General features: G+C 37.9%; 1 protein-coding gene across 5 annotated transcripts in view; it reads right to left on the bottom strand.

The window, feature by feature from the left end:
* Positions 1-20,207, bottom strand: part of LRRIQ1 (leucine rich repeats and IQ motif containing 1) — a 225,845-nt gene that overhangs the window by 188,396 nt on the left and 17,242 nt on the right. For all 5 annotated transcript variants that reach the window (XM_059886782.1, XM_005206079.5, XM_059886783.1 and 2 more), the window contains 4 exon segments: positions 19,732-19,806; positions 13,323-14,948; positions 5,247-5,399; positions 795-945 (listed from right to left, as the gene is read on the bottom strand). In XM_059886782.1, coding sequence (XP_059742765.1) covers positions 795-945; positions 5,247-5,399; positions 13,323-14,948; positions 19,732-19,806 — 2,005 coding nt within the window.

The raw sequence follows: 20,207 nt of genomic DNA, 5'->3' as shown, positions 1-20,207 counted from the left end.
GAAGGAAAAGGCAACCGACTCCAGTATTCTTGCCTGAGAAATCCCATGGACAGAGGAGCCTGGCAGGCTGCTGTCCAAGGAGTTGCAAAGGGTCAGACATGATTTAGCAACTCAGCGTGCATGCACAAAGAAGGAAAGGTTAGTACAAGTGATGTATGTAGGTAAAGAGAGAAATGTCCTATCAAGAAACAGTAATGACAGCTCCTGAGAAGATAGTAAGCATGTATGTGCTAAGTTATTTCACTGGTGCCCAACTCTGCAGCCTACCAGGCTCCTCTGTCCATAGAATTCCCCAGGCAATACGACTGGAGTGGGTTGTGGTACCCTCCTCCAGGGGATCTTCCTGACCCAGGGATCAAACTTGCATCTCTTGCATCTCCTGCTTTGGCAGGCAGATTCTTTACCACTAGCACCAGCTGGGAAGCCAATAGTAAGCATAGGGCCTATAAAACTATGATGGCAACAAACAAGGGTATGTTATATATATAATAATATATATCAATATATTCCCCAATAGAGTTCAAATCACTGTTAGTTATAAGAAAAGGGACAGGGAGGTAAATATACTAATTTAAGGAGCTACTAATGACTACCCATTTGCCAGTGGTAGGAGCATATTCCTTTTATATATATTAAAAATCGTTTTGTTTCCTTCTGGGTAAAAGATTAAATAAGTATGGCTTGGATAAAATTAGTAAATTAGAGATTGTGTCCTTTTCTTAAAGAAGAATAAATGAAACAATATATAATCATGAAAAATAAATGTTGATATATTCAAATTCCATTGTTCTCACCAATTCGAGTGATTTTATTATGTGAAAGTTCAAGACTTTGGATATTAGTGCAGCCATCCAAACCATGAAGAGAAGTCAACTGATTTTTATTAAGAAGAACAATGCAGAGATTTTCCAAATTTTCACAGTTGATAGTCTCAATATGGTTTTCCTAAAACAAAGAACAAATGTAATTAGTTTTATCTCAATGGCTTACTAATGAAACATTTAAAGCTTGTAGAAAAGAAAACAGATGATATATTTGAATTTAAATCATTATCTGAATCCCTAACTTTTAAGACAACTATGTAAAGAAATGCAAAAAAAGCAAAATGGCTGTCTGGGGAGGCCTTACAAATAGCTATGAAAAGAAGAGAAGCGAAAAGCAAAGGAGCAAAGGAAAGATATAAACATCTGAATGCAGAGTTCCAAAGAATAGCAAGAAGAGATAAGAAAGCCTTCTTCAGCGATCAGTGCAAAGAAATAGAGGAAAACAACAGAATGGGAAAGACTAGGGATCTCTTCAAGAAAATCAGAGATACCAAAGGAACATTTCATGCAAAGATGAGCTCGATAAAGGACAGAAATGGTATGGACCTAACAGAAGCAGAAGATATTAAGAAGAGATGGCAAGAATACACAGAAGAACTGTACAAAAAAGATCTTTACAACCCAGATAATCACAATGGTGTGATCACTGACCTAGAGCCAGACATCCTGGAATGTGAAGTCAAGTGGGCCTTAGAAATCATCACTACGAACAAAGCTAGTGGAGGTGATGGAATTCCAGTTGAGCTATTCCAAATCCTGAAAGATGATGCTGTGAAAGTGCTGCACTCAATATGCCAGCAAATTTGGAAAACTCAGCAGTGGCCACAGGACTGGAAAAGGTCAGTTTTCGTTCCAATCCCAAAGAAAGGCAATGCCAAAGAATGCTCAAACTACCGCACAATTGCACTCATCTCACACGCTAGTAAAGTAATGCTCAAAATTCTCCAAGCCAGGCTTTAGCAATATATGAACTATGAACTTCCTGATGTTCAATCTGGTTTTAGAAAAGGCAGAGGAACCAGAGATCAAATTGCCAACATCCGCTGGATCATGGAAAAAGCAAGAGAGTTCCAGAAAAACATCTATTTCTGCTTTATTAACTATGCCAAAGCCTTTGACTGTGTGGATCACAATAAACTGTGGAAAATTCTGAAAGAGATGGAAATACCAGACCACCTGATCTGCCTCTTGAGAAATTTGTATGCAGGTCAGGAAGCAACAGTTAGAACTGGACATGGAACAACAGACTGGTTCCAAATAGGAAAAGGCATTCGACAAGGCTGTATATTGTCACCCTGTTTATTTAACTTACATGCAGAGTACATCATGAGAAACGCTGGACTAGAAGAAACACAAGCTGGAATCAAGATTGCCGGGAGAAATATCAATAACCTCAGATATGCAGATGACACCACCCTTATGGCAGAAAGTGAAGAGGAACTAAAAAGCCTCTTGATGAAAGTGAAAGTGCAGAGTGGAAAAGTTGGCTTAAATGTTGAGGCTTAAACCTCAACATTCAGAAAACGAAGATCATGGCATCTGGTCCCATCCCTTCATGGGAAATAGATGGGGAAACAGTCGAAACAGTGTCAGGCTTTATTTTTCTGGGCTCCAAAATCACTACAGATGGTGACTGCAGCCATGAAATTAAAAGATGCTTACTCCTTGGAAGGAAAGTTATGACCAACCTAGATAACATATTCAAAAGCAGAGACATTACTTTGCCAACAAAGGTTCGTCTAGTCAAGGCTATGGTTTTTCCTGTGGTCATGTATGGATGTGAGAGTTGGACTGTAAAGAAGGCTGAGCGCCAAAGAATTGATGCTTTTGAACAGTGGTGTTGGACAAGACTCTTGAGAGTCCCTTGGACTGCAAGGAGATCCAACCAGTCCATTCTGAAGGAGATCAGCCCTGGGATTTCTTTGGAAGGAATGATGCTGAAGCTGAAACTCCAGTACTTTGGCCACCTCATGCGAAGAGTTGACTCATTGGAAAAGACTCTGATGCTGGGAGGGATTGGGGGCAGGAGGAGAAGGGGATGACAGAGGATGAGACGGCTGGATGGCATCACTGACTCGATGGACGTGAGTCTGAGTGAACTCCGGGAGTTGGTGATGGACAGGGAGGCCTGGCGTGCTGCAATTCATGGGGTCGCAAAGAGTTGGACATGACTGAGCGACTGATCTGATCTGATCTGATGTAGGATGTTATACTATCTGAATGAAAATATTAGGCAATCAAATAATTAACTGATTTAAACTTATTAATAATCTTTTAAAATAGAGAAAATATTGAGGACCAATAACAAAACATTTCAGACTATCTGAACAAGAGTGAACGATTTGGTCACAGTTGCTAACAAACTTACTTTAAAGAAATCAAACATTGAAAAATTTGAAATCTACCCATTTCCCTTCCTCAGTTCCTTTTGCTACGTCAATACCATGAATTAGGTATGTATCTTATACGCAGATTTATACTTTTACTAAATATACATATCTCTGCAATACAGAATATTGGTCTCAAGGTCAAGATCATATGTCAGGGATACAACAGCATTCTCTTTTTTAAGACTTCAGAAAAATAAAGTGAATGTTTGAAAGTGAAAGTTGCTCAGTCGTGTCAGACTCTTTGTGACCCCATGGACTATACAGTTCATGGAATTCTGCAGACCAGAATACTGGAGTGGGTAGCCTTTCCCTTGTCCAGGAGATCTTCCCAACCCAGGAATTGAATCTAGGTTTCCCGCGTTGCAGGTGGATTCTTTACCAGTTGAGCCACAAAGGAAGCTCTCAAAAAGATAAATGGGCTTTTAAGAATCTTAATGGTATAGTCTCACAACACTCTCTCAAAAATATCTATGAGTATAGTCTTTGTTAACTGGAGTAAACTTAATAAGCATAGGAAACAAAAAGTTTGAAAAGAAAACCATATTGGTGGAAGCAGTGTCAGTCTGAACTGAAAAGAATCAAAAATAAAATGTAACTCTAGCATCCTGCCCCCAATCTTCTATAAGAAAGAAAGAGATTGAAAAAAATTCTCAGCTGCAATGCAAAAGAAGGTATGCCTTGAGAATGGACTTAAAAGACTATTGGGCAGAACCAAGAGTCATAGAGAATTATTCCCATGGAGCAGAACCAAGACCTTACTAAGAACTAATGCTACATTCTTAGCTATGGACCAAGGACTGCCATGAGCTTCTTGTTCTCTCCCATACTGAAGGATAAGGACTCTTGTAATTAACTAAGTCTTGGCTGTCTCATGCGAAGAGTTGACTCATTGGAAAAGACTCTGATGCTGGGAGGGATTGGGGGCAGGAGAAGAAGGAGACGACAGAGGATGAGATGGCTGGATGGCATCACTGACTCAATGGACGTGAGTCTGGGTGAACTCCGGGAGTTGATGATGGACAGGGAGGCCTGGCGTGCTGTGATTCATGGGGTCGCAAAAAGTCGGACACGACTGAGCGACTGAACTGAACTGAACTGGCTGTCTCACCACCATGCATGGGTGTGGGGGAGTGAAAGAAGACTACCTTTCCCTTAACTTTATAGATCTCTGAGTTGAAAGAACTCTCTCTGAGCAGATCATCTCCACTTGGATTTGATTCAGATAAGAAGATTCTGTGCTTCAATTCCAAGTCTGATGTCATAAGTTTATAAGACTCAGGGGTCTTTGGGACATGAGTCCTTTTGCATGTGGGAAAGATATGACTCATTAGGAACCAGAAAGCAGATTGCAGTAGATTATTATTTTGTAAGCAGTTTCCTATAAACTTCACAACCCAATATTCACACATACAGTCCGCTCCTACTTGAAATGAAAGTTTAGTGAATAGAACATAAGCTAGTATGATGCAGGCAGATGCTTGCTAAGCCCTAATATTGAAGACTGTCTTTTTGGAAAGCTCACCCTGTAAAGATGCCCAAGGTGGTGGGAGGGGACAGAGAGAGACATACAGAGGGAGGGAAATTTCAACCTTCCAGTGCCAGACATATCAAAGAATGTATTTGGACATTCCAACCCCAACTGCAAAGTACATCAGACATCTAGGCAACACAGTATGAGACAGATAGAATGCCCAGAATAAGTCTTGCCTCAATTCATGGCCCACAGAAGTAGAGTAAAATAAAATGGCTGCTTTTTTTGTTTTTAACTTATTAAATAATGTGGTCATTTGTTATGCAACAAAAAGTAACAAAACAATAACTCTGTCACCTATGAATGAAGATAATTCCCCAGGTCATACCACCTAAGCATCTTTCCTATATGGCTCTCACAAATGTTGGCCCTTGATCTCTCTAGACCCTGAGTTACAGGCTATTTTATTAAATGTTTCTTCAAAATTGTCACTTCTTAAATGTACACCTGAATCTGTTTTACATTTTATTATAAAATAAATAATGATAACATAGGACACACCTGTGCATCAATGTACTTCAATCTTTTGCAGTTACTCAGACTGTGCAAGGAAGTTAATCCACAGCGTCGAAGAGACAGAAACTGAAGATTTGGACACTCTGCCAGTGTAGAGAGACTACAGCCTGGCAAATCTTGAAATGTTATTGTTGCAACCTAGAGAATTTTAAAAAAATCAGAGCATATCATTATCTAAATATAATGAAGACAAACTATATTAACCTTGAAAAATTGTTTTAAATTTTTCGTCTAAAAAAAAGTAATGCTATATATTGAAACCCACTTTTATTAACAACTCAATTTCATTTAAGCTATCTGGCCATTTTACCACATTTCTTCCCCTCATAGAATGTAATCTATAAATATATGTAATCATTCATGACCAACTCAAGTTCAAAGGTAATAAACATAGAAGCAATAATAATATAATCATTCATTAGTTTACTCCTTGACTTTTCATCAAATCCATTTTCCTGTTCTTCATGTCTCTTGGCATTATTTTCAGGACTGCACTATATAACCATTTAAGATCTGTGTTTGACAGTATCTTTGGGATACCTGGATAGTATCAGAAGCCATAACAGACCAGGAACAGATTTTAAAACCAACCTGCCATATTTCAACTAGAATAGCTCAACTCTCTTCTAAAAATGAAGCAAGTTTAACTGAGAAGAGATATTACAGAACTTGTAATAAGTAGAAACATGCAAAAGTAACTGAACTATGCAATAAAAACAACATTCTATTATGCTTCTGTATTATAAAAGTATGAACCATCCTTTACTATTGAATAATGTAATATACCCAGATCATATAGAATCTGCAGTATAACAAATCATGAATACTTATTATCATACATTTATAACATTTCCTATTATTGAGATATTACCGTGCACTCACTACTTCATGAAGCTTTTTTCCTAAGAAACTTTTCTCTTTTTAAGTCTTTTCAACTAAAGAAAATTCAACATCAAAGAATGTATTGAACTTTATGGTAGGTATATTAAGGACTACACTTATAGTTCTATGAGAACATATCAGATATAAATATTTTGAGATTACTGAAAAGCATTCCATGTATTAAACTCAGGATCTCTCACCAAGTAAACTTGGCACAGTAATAATGTAATGATGTGTTGCTTCTTCACTATAATTGAGTCTATGCACTGAAATAAATATATAAACTAAATTGCTTTATAGTAAGAATACTTTCATATTGCCACATTGGGTGTCCTAAGGGCAGATTTCCTATGTACCGAACAACAATTTAAAAATTACTAGCTTTATAGTGTGTACTAGCATATATACTAGGGTATAACACGTGCAAAAGAAATTTTAAGTGTTTCATTGAAATTGAAAGCATTATTACTTCCAAAAAAGCTGGGGAAAGCATAAAATTCTTAAGTGTGCAACTCCTCTTCATGTGGAAATTTCCTGTGCAATAAAGTTTTACATTTACATATTTGTGTAAGTGAATGGGAAGATCATACATTCATGGAAACAGAAAGAAGGGATTTGTCTACCCCTTTCTTTAAGTAGCAAAAGCAATATCTGGTATTTGTTAAACATTTGGTGAATGAATTTTCTAGTTTCAAAATGACTTTAGGAATTTCTCAATTACCAATAATCTAAAACAACTTTTGAAACAAATTTCTTTTTTATAACTTTTCAGAAAGAAGCATATTTACCTACCTGTGTCAGGATAACTGCTGTGTAATGTCCCAATAATTTGTCCAAAGGAGATACCATAAATTCTATAATTAGAAAACTGATTCTACATTAAAAAACTAAACACACTAGAATCGAACACTTAAAAACTGAAAACCCTACAGCTGCAGCTTTATAGTAACAAATGCTATTCTACCATTTATATTCTCCTGCCCAATTTAATAATATACTGTTTTGTTGTTGGTGTTGCTCAGTTGCTCGGTTGTGTCCAACTCTTTGCAAGCCCATGGACCAGCACACCAGGCTGCCCTGTCCTTCAGCATCTCCCAGAGTTTGCTCAAACTCATCTCCATTGAGTCAGTGATGCCATCCAACCATCTCATCCTCTGTCATCCCCTTCTCCTCCTGCCCTCAATCTTTCCCAGCATCAGGGTCTTTTCCAATGAGTTGGCTCTTCACATCATGTGGCCAAAGTATTGGAGCTTCAGCTTCAGCATCAGTCCTCCAATGATCAGGACCGATTTCCTTTAGGATGGACTGGTTTGATGTCCTTGCAGTTCAAGAGTCTTCTCCAACACCACAGTTCAAAAGCATCAATTCTTCGGTGCTCAGCTTTCTTTATGGTCCAACTCTCACATCCATACATGACTACTGGAAAAACCATAGCTTTTACTAGATGGACCTTTGTTAGCAGAATGATGAGTCTTCTTTTTAGTACACTGTCTAGATTTGTCATAGCTTTTCTTCCAAGGAGCAAGAGTCTTTTAATCTCATGGCTGCAGTCACCTTCAGCAGTGATTTTGGAGCCCAGGAAAATAAAGTCTGTCACTGTTTCCATTGTTTCCCCATCTATTTGCCATGAAGTGATGGGACCAGATGGCATTATCTTAGTTTTTTGAATGTTGAGTTTTAAGCTAGCTTTTTCACTCTCCTCTTCCACCTTCATCAAAAGGCTCTTTGCTGCTGCTGCTGCTGCTGCTGCTAAGTTGCTTCAATCATGTCTGACTCTGTGCAACCCCACAGACGGCAGCCCACCAGGCTCTGCCGTCCCTGGGATTCTCCAGGCAAGAACACTGGAGTGGGTTGCCATTTCCTTCTCCAATGCATGAAAGTGAAAGTGAAGTTGCTCAGTAAGTGTCTGACTCTTCGTGACCCCATGGACTACAGCCTACCAGGCTCCCCCATCCATGGGATTTTCCAGGCAAGAGTACTGGAGTGGGTTGTCACTGCCTTCTCCGAAGAGGCTCTTTAGTTCCTCTTCATTTTATGCCATAAGGGTGGTGTCATCTGTATATCTGAGGTTATTGGTATTCCTCCCAGCAATTTGATTCTAGCTTGTGCTTCATCCAGCTTGGTATTTTGCATGATGTATTCTGCATAGAAGTTAAATAAGCAGGGTGAAATATACAGCCTTGACATATTCATTTCCCCTTTTAAACTAGTCTGTTGTTCCATGTCCAGTTCTAACTGCTGCTTCTTCACCTGCATACAGGTTTCTCAGCAGGCAGGTAAGGGGGCCTGGTGTTCCCATCTTTTGAAGAATTTTTCAGTTTGTTGTGGTCCACACAGTCAAAGGCTTTAGCATAGTCAGTGAAGCAGAAGTAGATGTTTTCCTGGAGTTCTCTTGCTTTTTCTATGATCCAACAGATTTAGGCAATTTGATCTCTGGTCCCTCTGCCTTTTCTAAACCCAGCTTGAAAATGTGGAAGTTCTTGGTTCATGTACTGTTGAAGCCTAGCTTGAAGGATTTTGAACACTACTTTACAAGCACATAAACACAATTAAGTTCTAGTTATAATGTGGCAAGCTCTCTAATTGCAGTATAGGAGTGATAGCTGCTGCAGTGTACTTGCTGATGGTGTCTACTTTTGAATATGCAGTATTTCTTGGTATTTCCTCCTCCCTTGTACTGAACATTTAAAACATTTTCTGGGACTTCCCTGGTGCTCCAGTGGTTCAGAATCCACCCTGCAATGCAGGGGATACTGGTTTAATCCCTGGTCCAGGAAGATCCCACATGCTATGGGACAACTAAGCCCCAAAAGTGGCAACTACTGAGCCCCCACACCACAACTACTTAAGCATGTGCACCTAGAGACCAAGCTCCAAAACAAGAGAAGCCACAGCAACGAGAAGCCTGTGCCCCACAACTACAGAGCAGCCCCTTCTCGCCACAACCAGAGAAAAGCCCATGTGCAGCAACGAAGACCCAGTGTCGAAAATAAGTTAAGTTAAATTTAAAAAATTTCCTCATGATACAGCAATGTATATTCTGTTGTACTCTAGATTTTCCCAGACATATGAGATCAAATAAACTTTTACACTAATAATTTTGATTGTTGTTAATTTAGTTGCTAAGTCATGGCCAACTCTTTTGTGACCCCCATGGACTGTAGTCTCCCAGGCTCCTCTGTCCAAGGGATTTCCCAGGCAAGAAAATTAAAACTGAAGTGGGTTGCCATTTCCTCCTTCTGGGGATCTTCCTGACCCAGGGATTGAAACCACATCTCCTGCATTGGCAGGCAGATTCTTTACCACTGAGCCACCAGGGAAGTTCAATCATTTTGATACATGCATGAAAATAATCACACAAATAAAATTGCTTTATGCTCTAAAAATTAAGGTCAATATAGAATTATTGCCCATAGGTATTCATCAGTGTACGATCAGCCTGATAAAAGAGCAACTGGGGCATACATAGTAAATGGTCACTAAATGCTTCTCAAATAACTGAACAAATGCATTATCTTAGCCCTGTGGCAAAACTAAAATATTTATAACATTCATAGTTGTGTTCCCATATTACCGAAGGGTAATATAAAAATATTTGGAAAACTAATATTTTTGGTCTCTTATGAGGTAGATCAGACAGTAAAGTGTCTACCTGCAATGCAGAAGATCTGGGTTCTCTCCCTGGGTTGGGAAGATCCCCTGGAGAAGGAAATGGCAACCCACTCCAGTTCTTTTGCCTGGAAAATTCCGTGGATGGAGGAGCCTGGTAGGTTTCACTTCACTTCATGACTTAAAAATGAACTGTCTCATAGAACCTAGTGAAAGTCACTCAGTCGTGTCTGACTCTTTGAGACCCCAAGGACTATAAATTCATGGAATTCTCCAGACCAGAATACTGAAGTGGGTAGCCCTTCCCTTCTCCAGGGGATCTTTCCAACCCAGAGATTGAACCCAAGTCTCGGGCATTGCGGGCAGATTCTTTACCAGCTGAGCTACAAGGGAAGCCCAAAACAGTCCATGGAATTCTCCAAGCCAGAATACTGGAGTGGGTAGACTTGCCCTTCTCCAGAGGATCTTCCCAACCCAGGAACTGAACCGGGGTCTCCTGGATTGCAGGCGAATTCTTTACCAACCGAGCAACCTAAGACTCATTCATTACATCTTGATAAAATATCACAAATTAGTTTTCCACTTAATCATCTATATTTCCCCTAAATCCTTGACAATTTTGATAAATAAAATGACCTAAAAGAGCCACGTATTTTTTACAGAGTTCACTCTCAACTGCACTTGAGCAATTCAACCCAAGCAGTGTCACGCATCTACGGTAAACTGTAACTACCAAAGTAACAGAAGCAATGAGTGTTATGCTTTGTGTTAACAAATTTGTGATTGTGCCACAATCTCAAATCTATTCAACCTGGAGAAATAATATTGTTTAAAAAATCAGCTGCAAAGAGACTGAATCTGAGGTATGATTAGTGGCTTAAATGAACGAGAATATAACTTCAACTAAGTCATGCATCATCACACCACCACTTAATTACAGTCTTCCTTGAATGAAGTGAGACATTCTAACCTAAAAGTTAATCAGCCCCTAAAATGTTATCGTCATCCATGCTGTATTGTAAAGCCACAGAAAACAATCCTTAAGCTATACCCCTTTTTTCAGTGGTTATTTAAGGCTAGTTACCATTAGTAGCAAAATACTCAAAAGAAAAATGAATTAGTTAAAGCATTCTGCTAGGGAAAAAAAAAAAATGTTAGTTGTCAATAATCACTGCTCTTCAGTCATATCCTTCTGGAGTACTATTCCATATAGTAGATGATTCAGCATTTTCAACGTTCTGACTTATTTGATGAAATAGGTAATCATAAGTCCACTGCCATCCTCTTCAGATGTTTGAGACCCACATTTGACAATGACTATTATATACGTTACAAGCCCAAGACCAAATTCTTCACACACAGTATTTGAAAACTCAACAATCCTATAGAGTAGGTATTTCTCTTCCCAGTTTACAGAAAGAGCAAGGTGACACAGCCAGTAAATGGCAGAAAGAAAATATGAACCCTGATCTCATTTGATACATTAGAAATAAAAATCCACAGTAACGTATTTATTTGTTTAATGCCTTTTTGCCTACCAAAGTCAGAAGCATGAGGGCAAAGACAAGTTTGTTTCTGTCCCTTTAATCTAACAATAAATATGGACTTGATCATATGGGATAGATGAATATTTGCTGAGTGAATGAATAAAACAATGTATACATATTAACATTAATGTTTCCCTTTCTAGGTATCTTGCCTATATCAAGAAATCAAATAAATTTTATATTTTGAGCTTAAGGCCTAACTATGTGTATTTTAATCTTAAATCTTTAATCTTAAATCCCTTCTCAGTTCAATTCAGTTCAGTTCAGTCTCTCAGTCCTGTCTGACTCTTTGCAACCCCATGAATCGCAGCCCGCCAGGTCTCTCTGTCCATCACCAACTCCCGGAGTTCACTCAAATTCACGTCCATCGAGTCGGTTATGCCATCCAGCCATCTCATCCTCTGTTGTCCCCTTCTCCTCCTGCTCCCAATCCCTCCCAGCATCAGAGTCTTTTCCAATGAGTCAACTCTTCGCATGAGGTGGCCAAAGTACTGGAGTTTCAGCTTTAGCATCATTCCTTCCAAAGAAATCCCAGGGCTGATCTCCTTCACAATGGACTGGTTGGATCTCCTTGCAGTACAAGGAACTCTCAAGAGTCTTCTCCAACACCACAGTTCAAAAGCATCAATTCTTTGGCGCTCAGCTTTCTTCACAGTCCAACTCTCACATCCATACACGACCACTGGAAAAACCATAGCCTTGACTAGATGGACCTTTGTTGGCAAAGTAGTCTCTACTTTTTAATATGCTGTCTAGGTTGGTCATAACTTTTCTTCCAAGGAATAAGTGTCTTTTAATTTCATGGCTGCAGTCACCATCTGCAGTGATTTTGGAGCCCCCAAAAATAAAGCCTGACACTGTTTCCACCGTTTCCCCATCTATTTCCCATGAAGCGATGGGACCAGATGCCATGATCTTCATTTTCTGAATGTTGAGCTTTAAGCCAGCTTTCCCACTCTCCTTTTTCACTTTCATCAAGAGGCTTTTTCTCTTCACTTTCTGTCATAAGGGTGGTGTCATCTGCATATCTGAGGTTATTGATATTTCTTTCCTGTTTTTCTACACATATATTTGTTTCTATCTTATTTTTGATTGAAGCTATGTTTTAACAAGCGTAGTAAATTAGTAGCATTTGGTTAGAGCTACTTTAAATTTCTGGTTTCCCTGGTGGTTCAGAGGTTAAAGCGTCTGCCTGCAATGCGGGAGACCTGGGTTCGATCTCTGGGTCAGGAAGATCCCCTGGAGAAGGCAATGGCAACCCATTCCAGTATTCTTGCCTAGAGAATCCCATGGACGGAGGAGCCATGTACCATGTTTATATAGCGCGTGACTAAATTACAAAAGGAGCCACTAGGTGGTGCTGTGTTCCAGGACTAAAACAAACTAGCTCCAAGCTGAGTATCAATCTACAAATTTTCTACTCTAATTCAACTCTACTTTCCCAGATGACTCCATTCTTAGAAGCCTAATAATGCTATTGGCGCCTCGAAAATAGGTTTCAAGATATAAATCAAAGCTCTTCAGAGTGCCTCACTGAAGACGATGCACTGAATAGTTTTAATTGAGGAGATCGTTTAAGTACAACTCTTCTCAAATAGGATAAGTATTTCATTAGTAACTTCATTGACTGAGAAAATTCTTGGATACAAAAAAAAGAAGACTCTGAGAAACAAAGAACATATTAGTGATTACCAGTAGGGAGAGGAAAGGGGGGAGTAAGTAAGTAAGTAAGCTATAAGGATTTGTTGTACAATACAGGGAATATAACCAATATATTATAATAACCATAAATGGAGTATAACCTTTAAAAATTATGAGTTACTATATTGTACACCTGTAACCTTTTGTACATCAACTGGTGGGCTGCTGTCTGTGGGGTCGCATAGAGTTGGACACGACTGAAGCAACTTGGCAGCAGCAGCATACTTCGATTAAAAATAAAATCTGCCTTACATAAAGATTTTTGAAGTTACATTTTAGAGAACCAATTAAAATTCAGTATGTTAAAAGTATTATAAAATACCTGCTGTAAAGTATCCCAAGGACCACACCGAAGAATTTCTAGTGGATTCAAAGGGGGCATCGTGTTGACTGGGCATTTTATAATTCTCCTTCTTTTAACAATTTTCTTCTGTTGATTTTGCTTGAAAATTTCAAACCAGGGTTTAAATGATGTTATCCAAGCTAGCCTCTTTTCTTCAATAGAAGACAGAAGTGTTGGCTCTATAGAGCAGGCCACTATATTTTCACATTCAGCTGTATTTTCATGACATTCTTCTGGAATTTCTTGAATCTGAGACTTAAGAGAGTTTACTTCTTTAAAAACCAAACAGTTCTTTGCATTATAGCCACCCAAATCTTCACAAGGAGCATCTACAATATAGTTTTGCTTGTTTATTTTGCCTTCTACATTTATCACAGCATCATTAGTGTTAAAAACCAAGTCACTATTCAGAGCACTGCCGTTTGGGTTCTCCTCTGCTTCTTTAGATTTTAAATCAATTTCTTCTTCTTGTAGTAATGTATTTTCCCCTATATGTTCAGATTTTTCTAATTTCAGTGGTACTTGTTTTTGTTTCATTGAAATGACTGAAATTTCCTTTATATTATTTTCTTCATATAATGTTCCTAACTGTCCTGATATTTCTTTTTCTACTTTTTGCATCTTATTCTGTTGGTTATCATCAACTATTTTCTGTGATTCATTGTCTTTTACTTCATCAATTTCTTGATTGTTTCCTAGTATTATTTGGGTTTCTTGTCTCATAGTCTCATTTATGGAAGGTTTCAAGACTTCCTCTTTTTGTACTTGAGACTGTAATTCTTGCGACTGGAACTGTTCTCTGACATCTTCTTTTAGATGCAGGTTTTCCAGTTGGTTTTTCTGATCTCTGTTTTCATAATTCCTTTTTTGCTTGACGAATTCTTCTGAACATTGTACTGCTAGGTTCTTTTTTTTCTCTTCCACTTTAAATACTGCCAAAATTGCTTGGCTTGACATAGATTCTTTTAATTGCACTTGGACTGATTCTTTCAATACAAGCTCTCTATCTACATTTTTTCTCTTATCTGACTCTTCAGCTAACCAAGGGGAAGCATCTTCCCACATTTTTAACTTTCCATCCCCTAGCCTTTTGGCTCCAACATCCTTATTCTTTGATGTATCCTCAATAGGTAAATGTTTGGCATTATATTCTCCCTTCTTTAATGCTCTACTTATTATTAGCTGTTTTCTTGTAGCTTCTCTCAATATCAATTTTTCCATCTTTAATAGTTGCTCCCTTTCTTGTCTCAGGATGTTCTTTTTTCCCATATATTCCTTTTCTCTCCTTTTCCTTCCCTCTTGCATCTGCTTTTCTATCTCTTCTTCTATTCTTTGTTTCTCCTCTAATCTTTTCCGTTTTTCTTCTATCTGTCGTATTTTTGCTTCCTTTTCCTTCCACTCTTGTGCTTTCTTTTTCTTACTTTCTATTTGTTCCTTTATGATTGGGCCATATTTTTGGTAGGCCACAAATGCTTTATATTTAGCTTGAATTTTTACAGCTGCATTATGCTGCAGTTTTGACAAACGCATTTTTTCTTTTTCCTGTAGGTCTTTGAATTTTGTTCTTTCTTCTTCCATTTGTAAATGTAAGTTTCTAATAAAGTCCTAAAATAAAGTAAGATATATAGTAGTTAGCATATGCTAAATGTGAAATATTACTAAAGTATCATATGTAATATAGATTAAAACAAATACTGAAACTGAAATCATAATAAAATCAATAGAAAATTTACTTAGAGGAACTAAAGTAATTTATTTAAAAGGGCATACTGATTTTTTAAAATATTTAGGAACTTCTATCAATTTAGTAAGCTGATACTCTAATATTAAGACTGTACTTGAAATTGGGGAATTGAGGAATTCTTTGACGATAGAAAGCATATGCAGTCAGAAGGACACAAAGAAAAGGCAAGAAAAGCCAAAATCTAAAATTTGTGTAGGAGAAAAGGACTTCAAACTTTATAAGACGGGTGTTCTGATAAAAGAGACCCCTAGAGCGAGCAGCACAGGGACTGCAGAAACTGAATGATTTTTAAGTTATAGTATAAGGAAGGTGAGGTAGTAGATACACATTAGTCTAGTTATATATCTTATCCTGTCTATTAGGAGAGCTGATAAGCCCATAAAGCACTAAGTGAAGTAATCCAGAGTTGGGTGAGAATATCATTGTCACTAAACTCCTAAAACAGAAGTAAACAGATCAACAAAATTGGGCAAATATGCTGGGAGCCGGCTGAGGAGCTCTGCCCGTGGCAAAGGTCATGAGGAAGGAGTCTCGGCATACGCAAAGGTAAGATCGAGCCTCAGGAGTCCCCCTGGAAATTCTCGAGCATCTACCCCCAAAACCAGAGTCTGCCTTCTTTCTGCTTTGTTCTCTCACCTACACCTCTGACTTTACGGGTGGCTGTCCCCCACTACCTCTCTCTGAAAAAAGAGTTAACTTACAGCTCCAGTTAATAATTCCTGGGTGTGACAGTGTTTCAACCTACAAACTCCTTTGGAAGTCCTCTAGCCTGCCTGAATAGGTTTTTCCGGCCAATTGTGATTGTTCAGAGCCTCCCAACTGTAAGAGGCATGAGATGTTCTAAACTGTCTAAATACAGATTCCTTTGAGCAATTAAAAGATTGATTAGAAACTGTATTGGTGAAGGGTTTTTCACTTGTTGGGCCAATGTTTGCTGCTAAGTCTCCATATCCCTTACCTGCTGTGTCCCTGGCAGTGTATTGATTAATATACTTGGTGTAAGTAGTAGCTTTAATGTTTGTAACCTGGGACCCTTGAGTTAATTCTTTTTCTTGTTATAGCCCACCACACCTTTGCTCTGTAGGAATGCAACTTTATCTAATGCTTTTGGAGTGTGGTGCCTGACTAATCACCTTTAGAGAAAAATAAGATTTCTGAAGAAAGGGTCTTAAGATGTTAACGGGCCTCCGGGCCAGAAGATGATGCAAATCACCTAAGCTTTTGCATATGATAAGTTTGCAGGAAGAAAGCCTGGCTTGCTGCGTGACTCTACCCCTTCCCCCATTATCCTCTATGCATAACTTAAGGTATAAAACTACTTTGGAAAATAAAGTGCGGGCCTTGTTCACCGAAACTTGGTCTCCCCATGTCGTTCTTTCTCTCACCTTCTGGCTGAATTATTCAGCCTCTTTTCTCCACTGAATTTCCTCACTGAGCTATCCTTATTTCAGCCTCATTTCTCCACTCAATTTCCTCACTGAGCTATCCTTATTTAACCACTCTTTATATCTTTAATTAACATTTGAATAAGCTGTTGTTTCCTGATCGCCGTAGCCACCTCCCCTTCGAATTCCCTGGATCCACCGGGGCTGGACCCCAGCACAAATATTTAGAAAAACTAACACAAATGATGTGAAGTGACAAAAATGCTTCAATAAGCAAAAGGAAGGTCCAATTTCTGAGAAAACTATTTAAGTAAAAGCTAAAGATATGTTTAAGAAAAAATGTTTAAATAAGAATCTCATATAAAAAATGAAATGCAAGTGCCCAAATAAAAATATATGACTCACTCAAACAAACAAAAATCATGATAAAATTGTTGAATAGCTAAATGCCTAAACAAAACTTCAAAATCAGATGTTTCCCAAAACAATATACAAAACACAAAGTTATGAAATATACGACATTCAGGTGTAAAGGCAATCAACACAGAAACTTCAACATATGACTAACCGGAGTTCCAAAATAAAAAAACTGAGAAAAACTGAAGAGAAGAGAATCATAGAAAAATGTTTTCTAAACCAAAAACAAAGGCCTTCAGATGAGTCCATTTCACACACACACACACACACACTCACACTCACACACACACACACACAGTGATGGCTCATATAGTAAACACTAACAATATTTCAGAACACTAAGGAATATAAGCTCTATGAAGGCAGGGATTATTTCTGTTTTATTCACTGCTGTATCCTAAGTACTCATAGAGAGGTACCTACCTGGCACACAGTAGAAAACCAGCAAATATGTGTGGATGAATGCAAAAAGTGAAAAATCTTAAAGCTTCAAAAGAACTTAATAAACGAGCATCAGATTTGCGATCAAAGACGGCACGTGCTTTGTGTTTGCTTAGTCGCTCAATCATGTCTGACTCTTTTGAGACACTATGGACTGTAGCCCACCAGGTTCCTCTGTGCTTGGGGATTCTCCAGGTAAGAATACTGGAGTGGGTTGCCAAGGCCTCCTCCAGGGGATCTGCCCAACCCAGGATTGAACCCAGGTCTCCCATGTTGCAGGTGGATTCTTTACCAGCTGAGCCACAGGGGAAGCCCAGAGATGGCATGTGCAAAAATAAACATGTAATGGAGTTATATCTTTAAATTGCTAAAACTGAATTGTAATAAACCTCCATTCTGCATCCAAGAAAACTAATCATTCAGTTTTAAAAGCAAAATAAAAACATTTTCAATTGTGCAAACATTGAGAAAATTTCCTGTCCAAAAGTATATTTTTGGCAAGTGTTTAGCTGTATACTCCAAGAAAGGAAAACTGAGTCCAGAAAGCAGAGGAAGACTGAGGATTCAAAGAACACTAATCAGAGAGAGCAAGGAGATCAAGCCAGTCCATCCTAAAGGAAATCAACCCTAAATAAGGACTGATGATGAGGACGAAGCTCCAATACTTTGGCCACCTGACATGAAGAGTCAACTCATTGGAAAAGACCCTGATGCTGGGAAAGATTGAGGGCAGGAGAAGGGAGCAACTGAGGATGAGATGGTCGGATGGCATCATCGACTCAATGGACATTAGTTTGAGCAAACTCAAAGAGATAGTAAAGGACAGGGAAGCCTTGCGCGCTGCAGTCCAGGGGGTGGCAAAGAGTTGGACACGGCTAAGCGACTGATGGAACAACAATGATCAAAGAAACCCTTAACACTTAGCACTTAGGTTTTTTACTCTGTCGTCGTCTTTCCATCATTTCATGTAAGGATGAACATCAGCTGCCAGTTTACTGTTGCTCCTTTTTAGGTAATGAGCCTTTTCTTTGGCTGATTTTAAGATCTTCCCTCCTTATCTCGAATTTTAATAGTTACACTATTCAATCCCCAGGTGTGATTTTCTTTGTATTGATTCAACTTGGGGATCTTTACTCATCTTTAAATGTTCAAGTTGAATTTTCTAAAACAATTTGAAACCATTTCAACTATTATCTCTTTACCCAAAGGTTCTGCCCCATTCTCTCCTTTCCTTCCAAATTACTATTATACACATTTTTAATATTTTCATTGTGTATCACATATTTCTTCTTCTCTTTTCTGTTTTCCCCAGTTTTGTCCTCTCTGTGCTTACATTTGGGCATTTTCTATTGACTTCCCTTTAGCTTCAATAATGTTCTCATCTGTTTTGTCAAATCTAATGTTAAATCTATCCACTGAAATTTTACTTTTTACACTGAACTATTCAAGTCTAGAATATATACTTTGTGCTGCTGTGTTGTGCTAAGCTGCTTCAGTTGTGTCCAACTCTTTGTGACTCTATAGACTGTAGCCAGCCAGGCTCCTTGGTCCATGGAATTTTCCAGAGAATACTGGAGAGAGCTGCCAAGCCCTCCTCCAGGGGAAGAATATATACTTGGTATTACATTAAAGATTCTAATTTTCTTTTCATATCTCCTGTTTATTTTGCTGCTATATAATAATTACGGGAATTTCATGGCTCTCCTAACGCCAACGTTTGGATTACCTGTGAGTCACTGTTGTCATTTTTTTTCTTGTCATTCATATTGAACCTGCATCTTCACATGCCTAACCAACCGTTTTATTTAGAGATGGATAGGATATGCCTACTTTTTCAGGAATGTGTTTATATAAACTTTAAAAAGAGTTGGAAAAATACAAAGAAAGGTAATATTTTTAACTACATTACAGAATTATGGGAAATTTTATCTACTTTTTATTTGCAATTACTTAAAATAATCTTATATAAAAGCTGCAGTGTAAATTAGTTAAAAATAATAAATGCGTCATCTTAAACTTAAAGGGATACTTAACACATTCAATTAGTTGCATTAAAGAAATGCAGTAACCTTTCATAACAATCCTAAATCATAATGAAATAACAGTATGTTTCCTCATACATAATGTTTCCTCAAACATAACAGTATGCTTCCTCAAACTTTAGAAGAAATTTTACATTTACAGTTTTACATAGACACATTCAATAATTGAACCAGTTTACCTTCCGTGTGAGGATATTTCATTTCAAGGAGAGTTTCTAGTGACTAAGTATTTTTAAAACTTGAGTAAATTAAATCCTATACCAATGGGCAATATTATTTTAAAATATTCACTCCAAGCATAGCAATTTATTTCAAATGGAGAATGATTATTGTGCTGCTTACAAACAATAAATACATACCGCATGCTGTTTAAATCTCTCCTTCCATATTTTCTCCTCTTTATGAAGTTCATCATTCATCTTGTCCTGTTCTTGCTGAACATATGATAATATTGAAATATGATATTCAAATATAAAAAATATTATGTTTATCTGTATGAGTCTTACCACATATATTAGTAAACAATGGTTAAAGATAATAACTCACCCAACGGCCCCCCGGTTATTAGTACTGGAATAACAATTTTAATCCCAACTTAAAATATCATAAAATGATATCTAGGTTTCCTATTAGCACATGAAGATATCTGTAATCTTGGGAAGCTGTTTTATTAATTTGAGTATATTTATTCACATAATAAAATGCACTAGCTAGAAATACTCCTGGATAATGCAAAAATTACAAATGATAATGTATGTTAAGATGGGTTTTGCATTATAGATTTTTTTTCTCTCCAAACTATTTCATTTAATTCACATAATAAATCATCTCAGAG

This window comes from Bos taurus, chromosome 5 (genome assembly GCF_002263795.3).
Source record: "Bos taurus isolate L1 Dominette 01449 registration number 42190680 breed Hereford chromosome 5, ARS-UCD2.0, whole genome shotgun sequence".
NCBI lineage: Eukaryota > Metazoa > Chordata > Mammalia > Artiodactyla > Bovidae > Bos > Bos taurus.
Note: the sequence above shows the minus strand (reverse complement) of the source record. Positions and strands in the feature narration are given on the sequence as shown.